General features: G+C 35.6%; 1 protein-coding gene across 6 annotated transcripts in view; it reads right to left on the reverse strand.

Moving 5' to 3' along the window:
• The window catches only part of LOC138327145 (uncharacterized), a 129,906-nt gene that overhangs the window by 15,909 nt on the left and 99,758 nt on the right, over positions 1–14,239 (reverse strand). For all 6 annotated transcript variants that reach the window (XM_069273134.1, XM_069273132.1, XM_069273129.1 and 3 more), the window contains 3 exons: positions 6,405–6,539; positions 4,143–4,262; positions 2,306–2,458 (listed from right to left, as the gene is read on the reverse strand). In XM_069273134.1, coding sequence (XP_069129235.1) covers positions 2,306–2,458; positions 4,143–4,262; positions 6,405–6,539 — 408 coding nt within the window. The remainder of the gene's footprint in view (positions 1–2,305; positions 2,459–4,142; positions 4,263–6,404; positions 6,540–14,239) is intronic.

Genomic DNA, 14,239 nt, shown 5'->3' on the forward strand with positions numbered 1-14,239 from the left:
CTGAAGATAGCAAAGGGTACAGAAGAACTATCAAATTCTACTTAGATAGCAAAGGGTACAGAAGAACTATCAAATTCTACTTAGATAGCAAAGGGTACAGAAGAACTATCAAATTCTACTTAGATAGCAAAGGGTACAGAAGAACTATCAAATTCTACTTAGATAGCAAAGAGTACAGAAGAACTATCAAATTCTACTTAGATAGCAAAGGGTACAGAAGAACTATCAAATTCTACTTAGATAGCAAAGGGTACAGAAGAACTATCAAATTCTACTTAGATAGCAAAGAGTACAGAAGAACTATCAAATTCTACTTAGATAGCAAAGGGTACAGAAGAACTATCAAATTCTACTTAGATAGCAAAGAGTACAGAAGAACTATCAAATTCTACTTAGATAGCAAAGGGTACAGAAGAACTATCAAATTCTACTTAGATAGCAAAGAGTACAGAAGAACTATCAAATTCTACTTAGATAGCAAAGGGTACAGAAGAACTATTAAATTCTACTTAGATAGCAAAGGGTACAGAAGAACTATCAAATTCTACTTAGATAGCAAAGGGTACAGAAGAACTATCAAATTCTACTTAGATAGCAAAGGGTACAGAAGAACTATCAAATTCTACTTAGATAGCAAAGAGTACAGAAGAACTATCAAATTCTACTTAGATAGCAAAGAGTACAGAAGAACTATCAAATTCTACTGAAGATAGCAAAGGGTACAGAAGAACTATCAAATTCTACTTAGATAGCAAAGGGTACAGAAGAACTATCAAATTCTACTTAGATAGCAAAGAGTACAGAAGAACTATCAAATTCTACTGAAGATAGCAAAGGGTACAGAAGAACTATCAAATTCTACTTAGATAGCAAAGGGTACAGAAGAACTATCAAATTCTACTTAGATAGCAAAGGGTACATAAGAACTATCAAATTCTACTGAAGAAAGCAAAGAGTACAGAAGAACTATCAAATTCTACTTAGATAGCAAAGGGTACAGAAGAACTATCAAATTCTACTTAGATAGCAAAGAGTACAGAAGAACTATCAAATTCTACTGAAGAAAGCAAAGAGTACAGAAGAACTATCAAATTCTACTTAGATAGCAAAGGGTACAGAAGAACTATCAAATTCTACTATAGATAGCAAAGAGTACAGAAGAACTATCAAATTCTACTAAGATAGCAAAGAGTACAGAAGAACTATCAAATTCTACTTAGATAGCAAAGAGTACAGAAGAACTATCAAATTCTACTATAGATAACAAAGAGTACAGAAGAACTATCAAATTCTACTATAGATAACAAAGAGTACAGAAGAACTATTAAATTCTACTTAGATAGCAAAGGGTACAGAAGAACTATTAAATTCTACTTAGATAGCAAAGGGTACATAAGAACTATCAAATTCTACTTAGATAGCAAAGGGTACAGAAGAACTATCAAATTCTACTTAGATAGCAAAGAGTACAGAAGAACTATCAAATTCTACTGAAGAAAGCAAAGAGTACAGAAGAACTATCAAATTCTACTTAAGATAGCTGACAAGACAATGCGATTTTTAGATTACTGCAAAAACGAGAAAGGTTGAACTGTGAAAGATTCAATCTGAAAGGATGGCATTAAAAACACATCCTCTGTACTGTGTTAAAACTAGAATTTCGACCTATAATACAGAAGTATACTAGGATTCACTTAAAGGGCCATATATATATGACAGCTTATCTGTTTACACCAGGACAATGACCTAAATGTACTTGTGTTTGACCTAGACCAAAGTAGCGGGTCACACTAGCCCAACACCTCTACCTAACTCATATATCTTCCTTATTGTAACTCATACTTTGAATCTGTTATCTTTCCTTATTTGTACCTTATGTTTTCTACCTATTTTTGAAAGAAACCTCTTTACATAATCGTATTCCATCATCTTAAAGTTGTAAACATATTTTCCAAAAGCCACAATGTGTGTAGTTTTTTGTACACTAAATATTATTGAGGTTATCTGCCCTTAACCTTGAAAGTGTGTCTATCCAGTGCCCCGTTTTATATTTACCTGGTCCCTTGGCCACGTAGGTGCCTGTGTTGTAGAGTACACAGGATTGTAGAGTGTAAGGAGTTATCTGCTCCTGTTTTATAGTTACCTGATCTCATGGCCAAGTGGGTGGCTGTGTTTTAGAATATACAGGATTTTGGAGTGTCAGGAGTTATCTGCCCCTGTTTTATATGGCCACGTATGTGCCTGTGTTGTAGAGTACACAGGATTGTGGAGAGTAAGGAGTTATCTACCCCTGTTTTATATTTACCTGGTCTCATGGCCACGTGGGTGGCTGTGTTGAAGTGTGCGGGGAGGGGTTGGTGAGCTGGAGGGGGTTGGATGGACTGAGCTGGTGGTCCCTGTTGACAAAAAGGAGGCACAAACGGCCCTGGAGACGACCTGGGAATGTTCCCTAAAAAGGCTGAAATAGAGAAAATATATACTTGATTAACTCAGAATAAGTTACATTCTATGTGAGTACACTACTAAGATCAGATCAAGTTTACAGAAGATCAAGATTTCAGTCACAAAAATGTATCATATTTATTCTTACAATATTATGTAAATAAATTTATTCAAAACATGAGAATTCCTCATCTATTAATACTGAATTCAAAGCTTATGGCTGCATTTTATTTAGCGTCATAACACTGAATATTTGTGAAAAAAAGTCCCATCCTTTATAAATTTTGTATCTAACAAAGTTAATTTACCATTTACACTAGCCTAGATTTAATGTTAGGTATTGTGATATTTACTGATCTTGTATCGTGACTCAGGTCAACCTATATATATATAGCTTGTTAGCGTTTATTCACCCTAACTAACGATCCATTCACACTAACTGCACTCAGTGTGCATTTAACACGATAAAAGGGGCTTGTGGAAAAAATAGTTCTGTTTATATCTCTCTACCTATATATCTAATCAACTTGTGAACATTCAGCCATTGTCTGAAGCGACATTTGATAAAATGAACATACTACACAGATCATTGTAATCGCTGATTAAATGTGGGACCCACTATAATAACCAGATCTGGTAGGTATATCTTTTAAGGCAAGGTGATCGTGTAGATCATGTGACCCATCAGTTGTTAACGTGACCAGCAATGAGAAATCAGATCTCGTCAGACTTGTGATTAGATATATATGGCCAGTGTCAGTGATGTTATAGTCTATGTCAGTGATGTTATACAACATGGAAATGCCATCTTATCGGATACATTATTGCTGATGTCATTAGACCTCCGGAGACAGACCTTACAAGGACTAGACAATTCTTACACAGGTCACCTCACAAAACGCACACAACCTGATTAGGCGATAACGTATGATTTTCCACCTCAGTAAAACCGTGGCATTTTAAAACTCGTTAGTAGTCTACACACGACATAACAGAGACAAATACAAGACAGCTGATACCTTGCTACCCCATTAGCTCACATGTCTTCTAAATAGAAAAGCCCGAGTTCAACAAACTCTTTGAAAAGATCTTTTATCACTACATAGAAACTTGTCATAATAAAGAAGTCTATTCCCATCGATACAGAACAGGAAATAATTCTCCCATACAGAGTACAAACTGACACAGGACCATGGCCACCTATGGTGATCATCGATTACTACATCAAGGCCATACCTCTATATAACAGTCAATATATAGATACTCCACGTTACCTTTCCTCAAACATCACACCAAATACTAATCAATATTGAAATTAATTATTTGCATCAACTTCTGTTTAAAAAGTATTAAATTACAATTATTATATTGTTTTTACCTTTCTGTCGTTTTTATGTACCAGGTGAAAATTCAGACATTGGTACTTGTTGTTACTGATATACAGATACAGTACATGTGTATGGACTAATATCGATCCCCTCAGGAACAGTACACGTAGTGAAAGAATACAGCATAAAAACTTTCTAAACAAGGCTGGATTATTGTCAAGTTCTTGGTACACATGCACCAGTTGGACAAAACATTTTTTTAATAATTAATACACATACAATGTTATAAATATTGATTAGAAGTATATGTAACGTTGAGCCGATTATTTCTGGCCAGGTAACAACAGCTTTCTGCATTAATAAGCAGCTTACCTGATGTGTATGTGTCTGTAAGACCGAGAATCCGGGTCTTGTCCTCCAGGTTGCTGCTCTCGGGTTCGGAAATCCCACTATCTGTACCACTATCTGTGTCTGCCGGGCTCGGTGGCAGTGCTGCAAAATTTAATCAGCGATTTCCTTAGTTTTATTTCATAAACCATTTGAACGTTTTATAATTTTTGTCATATATACTAGTATTTTGTATTTCAGAATTTCTCAATGGAAAATTTAATTGAATGATGCAGTATTTGACTAGCAATCATAAGGGTTTTTTTGTTTTAGTTTTTTGTTTCAAAAATAATTGAGTGAGTGGATTATTCCTTTTAACTTTCTAATCATTAAATTTAATTTCTATCTAACACTTTCTATACCTTTAAGAAACAGATGTATGAGACAATTAATGACTAAGTTAATTAACACTCATGATCTACATACAACTTCACCTTACAAATCATTCTTTGGCCTCATAAAAAGTTGTTAATGTAAAACATTGGTAGCTTTTATTTCGATATTGATAAGGAATACATTGTGTAAACTAGAATCACTTAAGACAGGATTCCTTACACACTACCAGACATTGAAATGTCAAACAAGTCCACATGGCTTGTTACATCTCCCACATATCTGTTAGCCATGCTGATAAATGGAGAAACATTTTAACTTTTGGGAGAGTGTATCTTATCATGTACGGAAGCAGTTCCCTGATAAAAAACACCCCCCAAAAAGAACGTGTTAAATCTATAGAGCTGATAAGAACTCCCAACCAGGAAATTGTACTGGGCCTGTTATCTCAGCGTTTAAACGCAATTGAAAAATTGGGGTCAGAAAAAGTCGTAATCTCACAGCAGAGATCTAGCCGAATTTGATATGATACTGAATGTCTTCAGTCCTAGGAGAACAGAAATAAAATTGCACAATTGCTTGCATGACATACTTTAGTTACAGGACAACATGAAGTCCTTTGTAGTGGTTTATTTCCGTGTTGCTTTGTCAGAAGCAGTCATGTGGAAAAGCTGTGTTATCACTACCCCAATAAGTCTGTATGGTTGATACGATGTGTAAGGTAATCGGCAGTAGGTAGCCGGGATTTAATACTGGAAACGCTTTGTTACCTCCAGCCATTTCTGGCTGATAATCCCACCATTGGCGTTAAATGGAACAAAGCAGACACTATTTATTCTATCACAAGTTCCCTTTTATCCTAATTACCTCCGCAGTAATCTTAAACATTTAACTTCCCATTTGGCTTTATTTGGTCGTATTGAAGTACACACATCTTGGTTGCCGTGTAATTAGGAATTCTGGTCAGGCTAAAAGTAAACTTCACCCTTTTCCGCTGTGATAAGCCTCGGCTATTTTTGCCTAATCACGATTGGTTTAATTGTATTAAAGGGTTATCACATGTAAATCTAAAAGTTCCTACTCTATACAACTTGTGTAATAGATCCACCTATTCAAAGCTCTATAACATGGTATCAAAAATAAACGTTATATCAAATCTCTTTAAATCTAATCTTTTATTTTGTAGCTAGTTTTACAGTGTAGAAACACGAATTCTTTCAGCTCGAACTCTTACCAAAATCTTATGCATCAGACTTAATTCTTTCTTTCTTCAGCATTCTATGATATGTAGGGAAAAGCTTTACTGTATAATGATCAAAACAAATTTCTTTTTAAAAGATTTATTATATCTTTGACTAGCCATACCATGCTGAACATGTTTGATGACAATTTTATTACTTAGTCTGTAAGATTTCCCATCCACCCCTGTCCTATTTTATACTGGTTTAGTATAATGTATTGGTGAGAAACCTAATATTTATCAAATACAACAGCAATGGACACAAAATTCAGTCACCACAACACTAAGTATCAACGACAAGACACTTACAATGTAAAAATATTGGATATCTGTTGCTATAGCAACCTCCAATGATACTGTTTTGAAGTAATGACTTTGGAAAAGACCCAATACTTCTACATAAATGTACAGAGTACAGGAATTATGACAATGTTGCTGTGATGTAACCGAGAAACTCATACCTATTAAACCTGTCACAACACTGCCAACATACTATCCTCAGGTGTTAATCTATTATCACCTAAAGATGTGGATTTCATTCTCTCAGTTATAAGATACTTTTTTTACATCAGTAAGAGGAAGAAATGTATTAAACCTAGCGAGCAGTGGTGACTGTTGATTAGTGTTACATTGTCCTCGATGATATTAGAAATGTTGTTTCGTGGATCACGTACCTGTGTTTGGATTTTGCTGTAGAATTCCTTGTAGGAAGGTTTTACTCTCCGAGTTATTACTGGGCGAGTCCATACTGAGCAAAGCTTCCGCTGCCGCTTGTCGGCCATGTTTAGTCTGCTGCTCACAAGCATCCACTGCAACGACAAAAATCAGAAAATTTTTAATTATCATAAATCAACAAATAAACATCAATGTATTTCTAAAATATCTTTTTTTTTGTAATCATATTTCATGTCGATATATAATTCATAGCAATAATGAAATTCACCTGGAAAGGAAATGTTCACCAATTACAAGGAACTAAAAAACAATAAAAAATATATCAAATCAATTACGCATATCTATAAATGTCACCAAAATCTTAAGATATATATTGGGCCACAAACAAATCTTTATACCAAATCTGATAATGACTCATGAGACTCGAGATTAATATGTTTTGCACACAAATAAAACATAATTGATATAGTTTCTAAATACAGATAAAACGAAAGAATGTATTAAAATGTGGTGTCAAACACCATCGACAAGAGGCCTACACGATAACCCAGGGGTCACCTTCAATGCGGATGTGTTGGACAAATTCCAACATCGGGAGTAACCTATATTATGTATGAATACTACAAAGACGTTTTAGAATAGTTTTCTATGTATAACACTGGCTACAACCCACTGTGACCAGAAGATGTTAAGTAAATATTATAACGACAGACCAGAGATATTAGGACTACCACCTTAAAGTGGCTAAAAATACGCTCAAGCATGAACAGGTTTTCAAAATCCTTTCAGAGGAGAATGAATAAAAGTTTTTTCACTGTGAGTGTATAGAAAACCCTTGATGAAAATTTAAGTGCTGTATAAAAGTACTTGTTGATCCAGACAGCCAGTAGAATACCTACAGAAATTATGAAAACTGCTGTCTAATTTACTTTTTCTTCACCAAGATCACGTTGGATTTCCTACTGCAATTAAAGGTGATCTTTACCTTAAGCCCAGTTTCACCGAATTCCTTCACTTACAATATTTTACAGAAAAGCATTAATTAAGAAACCTTTTATTAACTTTTATGAAGTTTTCTGTATGAAAATTTCATGTTAAGGAATCTAAAATTGGCTCCTGATATAATGTCGCACCTGCCTGGGTAAGTATCCCATATATACCTCGTTACAGCATACTTCCTCTCCTGGTTTATTTATAGCTTAAACTGGAAGCAGGATATTAATTATAGATTCTAATCATTTCCTTGTTTGCTGTCAATATAACACTATTGATTATTGAATATTCATAAACACTGCTGTGCAGTTACAGGAATTAAAGTATATCCTATAGAACAGTATCTGGCTATATGCCCTTACATACATGGATTTTACCTCTGGTATTTTTATCTTAACAATAAACATTATATATTATTAATTATACCAAATGTTTCTACATACTTGTTAAATCCAAATAAAGCAAAAAGGTGAAGTTATTTGAACACTGAATCACATTAAACAGACAATCTATCACTGTAACTTCTGACTTCTAAATGAACTGCTTGATAAACAAGATGAAACACAAATCCATGTACTGAAGGAATGTAATGCTGCTCAGTTAAATTTCAATTCTTTTGGAGAATTTATCACTAAGGAGATTCAATAAACTGGCTAATTATTTATTCACAAAAGAAATGTTGAAAAATCACGACCATGCAGGAAACAAAACTGTTGGAGGTAAACTACTGATCCAGGGGTTAAGGAGTCTTATTCTTGGTAGAAAGCTACCTATAAATACCCGGGGCCTGTACGAGAGTCCCTGTGGCGAGCTCCAGCAGATACTGGTGTTTATACTCAGGGACCACTAAAAAGCTACATTTCTAATGTTACTTCCATCAAACCATCATCTGGATAAATGACAGGACTTATTTCATTTCCTTTAATCTGGATAGTACATCTGGTTTTACATTTAAACTTGGATGACCTCTAAACCGTCAGAAGCATAAACATTTATGACCGAGATAATATAAACAATAACTCTCCAACTTGTAATTAGTCTAACCACCCTTAACAAATCAGTTCAATTCTGCCATAATAATCACACTTCTCAAATTCTCAGTCAACTTCTCTTGATATTTTAATAATGCACCAACAAGAAATGGGAAGCATTGAAGCAGAACTTGTAGGAGGGGGTATATAAACCAATGATGGTCTCAAACATCACCACAGACCAGCATTAATGTGTCGAAGGAACATATTGTAGACAAGACTAAATACTTCCAGATTGGAACACAATCCAACATCAACACTAAGGGCCATGGCTAGATTCCTACACAAATCTGGTGATTTACAACCAACACAATCCTAACATCATTATTGATGAAGAGTGGCCTTTGTTATCCTACATAGAGGTGATTACATCTTGTTATAGAGATCCATTCAACATCAACACTGTCATAACACAGGTTCATCACTTATCAATCAAAACCAGAAAAAAAACCTGTAGATGTCTAAAGCTGGAGTTAGGATGTTGTTGATGATTATGTTGAATGAGAGAACTAATTGGAGGATGTCGTGAGGAGGGTAGGACTTGCACCCCAGCACCTTGTTTCACTTACAGCCTATCACTGTGGGTGTAGGTAGCACTAGTAAGTCACCAGGGGGATCATCATCCATCACATACATTACAGCATGTCAGGACAATGTGGCACTCATCTAAACTATCATAACAGGCCTTGTAACCTAGGGATCAAGGCCATTACCTCCGGGTCACTCCAGCTAGCCAGTCCAACCTCTCCGCACTTCTACCAGCTGGTCAAGTCAACATACCACCTCATTAACACAGCATGTCATTAACAAAATTTACATAAATATGTGATGAGTGACTACATGGCCATATATAATCACTGTGCTTAGTGCTCTATTGTTAAGTGATAATTGGGTCCAGGGTCAAGGTGACCTCACCATATCAATAACACCTGATGGCAATAACCTTCCAATACACAGGTACACAAACTAAATAAGTGCAATAGTACTCAATTAGGACTAAACTTCTTCCAAAAATATTATCAAATATACTTTGTACTTGATTAACACTTCTGATTAACCGCTTTTCAGTTGGCAGTCATAAGCAGTATGAATGCCAAAAGCTGCCAGGCTCTGCATTAGTGCTCTTGATATCAACTCTGGAGACATACTTCCTGAAAGCATATAAGCAACCAAAACAGAAGTGCACGGGAAGGAAAGGATATATGGTTGTATTTATATAGGTAAAGGTAGTGTTAGTACATAGCCTTCCTGCTATTGGTGTAAGTTAGATGAGCGGAAATGGAGAGTGAGACTGATGTGTGCTGTATATTGACAGTATCTTGTACTGTATCTGGTGTAACACTGCCGAGACATAGATAATGCCCCGTAACTGACAGTGTGTGAAAGTCGGGCCCAGATTAGTAGATAATTGCCCATTTGTAAAGATGTTTAGAATGTGTAAGTTTAGCAGTCAATGATGCTTCACCAAGTCTGGGGCAGTGCCAAGCACTTTGCCACTGCAGGTTAGCAAAACACATATATATATATGACTGGTGTGATTCTCCAGATCCTGTAACCACCATCATGGACAGCTTATTAAAGTGTACAAATAACTTATTTTGCCTTCAATTCCAAACTTACTTCACACCACATGCACTCGACAATTAGTATCCTTGTTGGTGGTTAGATTCGAGTCCTGAAGTTGTGACAATACTGCCACTCCAGGCTAATGGGCTGCACTTGTCGTCCCCTAAATGGATGCAGGTCAAGCATGGTGCAATTAGCATACCGTTCCGGTGTTAAAAAATTAAACCAGTGTGCTAATCTGCACATTTTATAGACTCTGATTATCAAAACTGACACATTCCCAAACATCTCCAGCATTCCTTGTATAACTATATATATTATACATTTAGATAAATATAATGAGTAAGTGGCATCATGGAATAAAACAAATTGTGAACTTTTTCATGTGAAAGAGCTGCTCAGAGACAGAGCCTGGCATACCTTGAAAACATGCAGCTGCCAAAGTGAAGGTCAAAAAAGGGTAGATGTGTTACTATGGTAACCTTGAATGTTGATCAAGGCATAGTATCATTGTATGAACCAATAAGATGTGAGAGAGTAAAAAGCCATTCCAGTCGATCTGTACACTATATAGTTTATTAAGTCACATATAAGAGGGACAAAACATCAAACAGGCTTTACAGTAGTAAAGTTTGGGAGGAAACCCAAAGTTCTGACACTTTTATTCGGTAAGATGTAAACCACATCTAACCCTGGGAATCCTGTGGATTGATAGTGATCAGAAACCACCTATATCTGAAGGGCCGACATGTTAAAGGACAGCCCTTTATTTTCAAACAGAACAGCAATATTTACTACTTGACTTCAAAACATTCTCCAAATGTTACATATGAGGTAGTATATTTGGGCAAGCTGATGGGAGGTGGCACAGAACTGCAACAACACAAACAGCCTGCACTATGTCACTTACAACTTACTGTGCAGGCAAATCCTTTCAGCTGCTTTGAAGACTGAGCACCTGTTTTGGTGTTAATTTTTTGCACAAGTGTCTTCAAAGAGCTTTAAAGACTCAGACAATAACCAGACGCTCCGAAACAAATTACAGTTCAAGTCTTACAGAGAACAACCATACGCTAACACAGGCCTTCCTCATTGGTGTAATTCTGATTTTTATATTCGCTTTTTTCCTCAATTACTTATTTCATTGTCTGTTTCATATCCCAAATTTAATTTGAATCATATATGGAGACTTGTGTGATAAAAGCCCATCTCGGCCAGCACATGTTAATCACCGTATATGAAAGAAATAAAAGGCTTTGTCTAGCGCTTCCTTTTGAACCTGTATAATGGATTAATATAGCGTTTGTGATATCTATGAAAACCAGAAATCCTATTATCCGTTGCTCTCTATAACCTTACATCTGCTAAGTTTCTAAGCCATATTTTACTCCATAAAAGGTGATTACAACTACCAAATAGTATTACCGAATATGTCTCTTCAATTCCCTTTAGAACAATCTGATAACAAAAAATCTTGCGTACTAATTCTGAAACTATAAAATCTATTTTTTAGCTTGCTTAAGAACCTATTATGTTCTACAGTTTCATCTTCTAGTGTAAACCACTAGTGTAAAACTAGTAGTTAGGTCCAAATATGCCGCAGTTGAATAATCGCTACATATAATCTGCTCATATCAAAGATAGCTTGTATACTACTTCCAACTGACTTTATATTGAAACATTTAAACATGGAAATTTGATTTTCATTTTCTTTTATCAGACATCAAAACTTACTGGCAATGCTTTGTTAAGACGATATAGAACTCTTTGTGGCAGAATCTTTTTTGTCTTTTTTTTTTCATTTCTGCCTCAACAGTATCTAATTGAAATTAATTTTGTCAGGATAGGAATCTGCAATACAAAGTGAAAGCAGGATCACACTTGGCACCACATGTGGTGCACATGTTGTGGATCACAGGTTCTTGACATATCTTGACCAAAGTCTACATGGTTCTGTCTACATATCTTGACCAATGTCTACATATTTTGACCAATGTCTACATATTTTGACCAATGTCTACATATTTTGACCAGTGTCTCGGTGTCTATTTAAATCATGAAGATTGTGTTTTGTATCTTGACCCTGAGTGGGACTTGACCCGTCACCTGCAGGTCTACTGCACCACACCTCATTATAAGTATTGGACACAGTATATCGGTGCATCATTGTCAGGACTTAATTACTAACAGATTGGTGCTAGGCCACCACATGATCTCTGGCACGTCTAGTGATGTATGTAACACATTAGTGCTAGTGTTTTCCCCTTCCTGGCTCTGTCACCTTGTTAGAATTACCGTGATGGGGCCGTGTTTGATTGTACTGACATGCAATGAAGACGGTATGTACACACAATTCAATGAGGGATGACGGCTGGGAAACATCGGCCAACTGATGTACAAAATAATATATCTATTATGCGGTTCAATAAACTGGGTTAAGGGTGTTGTGGGGACGACAAAGACAAGACCACAGATGAAGGCATTGCTATTACATCTGATATTGTTTTAGATTCAATAGTTGTGCCCCAAGTGGCTTGAGGGTCCACGCAATCAAGGGAAGCATCAATTGAACAGAACTGTTGGGTGGTAAAGAAAGCCTCCCCACATATAGCTCCTTTGGCATGTTACCATCTACTCATGTGAGTGACATTGATCATACGCTCATTCACATGTGTTTATGTTCACATTTTTTTTTTTATCTGCATACTGTTTTCTTATAAACAAGTCAAACTTTCTCACACATACTTGTTCAGAATTCCACAAAGAATAAACCAGAATGTCACGACAGGTTCATCTCACTTTGGTTATCATATTAAGGAATAACTTCCTCAATGCTACTTTTTATCTTAGGTGTACTTTTCCTGGTCCAGAAATGTTAAATGGAAAACTCAATATTCCGGTACTAAATATTACCGGACATATGGTTTAATTTATTTATATATATATAAATATTTTTTTTTTTACCTTATTCAATTTTCTTATAGAATAATTTGTGATAAATATCTAATGCCCCAACTGCAATCTCCTAGGCAGTCAACTGCCAATTTCTGATTACTAGTAAATCTACGGTATATAGGATGATGAGAGTTTAAGAACATGTTCTCTACAAGGTTGGCAATAAACTAATATCATGTTTTGTGATGTGTAATCTATTGCGATATATTCTAGGTCTGATCAGTAACTCGGCAGGCTAACAAGTGGGCCTTTATCTCAGATCTATTACAGCTCCATAAAACACTTCTAAAGGAGACAGGTCACTCATCACTGCAACTTATCACAGCAAAATCCTAAACACCATCTCACCGAGTTTGGCAGGAGAAAAAACCTAAATGCATATTGCATTCAAATTTTTGCTGTAATTATCGATTGTTTATGATGATAATTTCTGCGAAATCATTAAAAAATAATCAAAGAGGTTTTGAATACCATTATAGATTTGCATGGTAGAACATCTGTGCACTTGAATTTGATATCAATTTCTCATCAGCTTGGGGAATCTTAAGACGACTCCACTGGGGGTTATCTATCTACCTTTTTAATTCAATATTAACACCTCTGAAATTTTAACACTTGAAATGTATCACTGGTATGTGCTATCGATTCTTTGAGATGCCATGCTTATAAGCAAACTTCAAACTCTTAAGCAACACCAGATATTTTCACTTTTATATCAAACATCACCATCCAACAGAATCTGTACAGAAAAGTAAAAAAAAAAAAGTTTTATTGTTGAAGATTTGATCACGTTTGAAATCAAATAATAAAATTTAGTAGATCCTTCTGTTTATAATGCTTGGTTTTTGTTTAAAAGATGTGGTAATTATAATCCTTTGATTTTGTATGGTAAGCTGGTGAAGAATTAACAGTACATTCAAACTCCTTCAAGCTTAATTTCTTACAACTTAGAGCATCAGGAGTACAAGGTGCAGAAACTCTAGGCCTTATTCTGTGAATCCACTGCTGCCGACTTTACTGGGAGGACTTTAATAGTCATACTAAAGTACAGACACACTTTTACATTGTATCCCAACACATCACTGGACCACCATCCTGTCATTTATTTACGGAAAGAACAATGCCTCTTTTGTACACCTCCAGTCACATAAAAGACCCAATTGGAATTCTTGGAGGCAAATTGACATTTACAATGGCCAACAGAACTAGTGATAAAAACGTCTGGAGTGATCAAACCTGCAGCACCAATATATCCAGCCTTGTTTTTAGTTTGACAGAAGTGATACACA

Source organism: Argopecten irradians, chromosome 7 (genome assembly GCF_041381155.1).
Source record: "Argopecten irradians isolate NY chromosome 7, Ai_NY, whole genome shotgun sequence".
Classification (NCBI taxonomy): domain Eukaryota; kingdom Metazoa; phylum Mollusca; class Bivalvia; order Pectinida; family Pectinidae; genus Argopecten; species Argopecten irradians.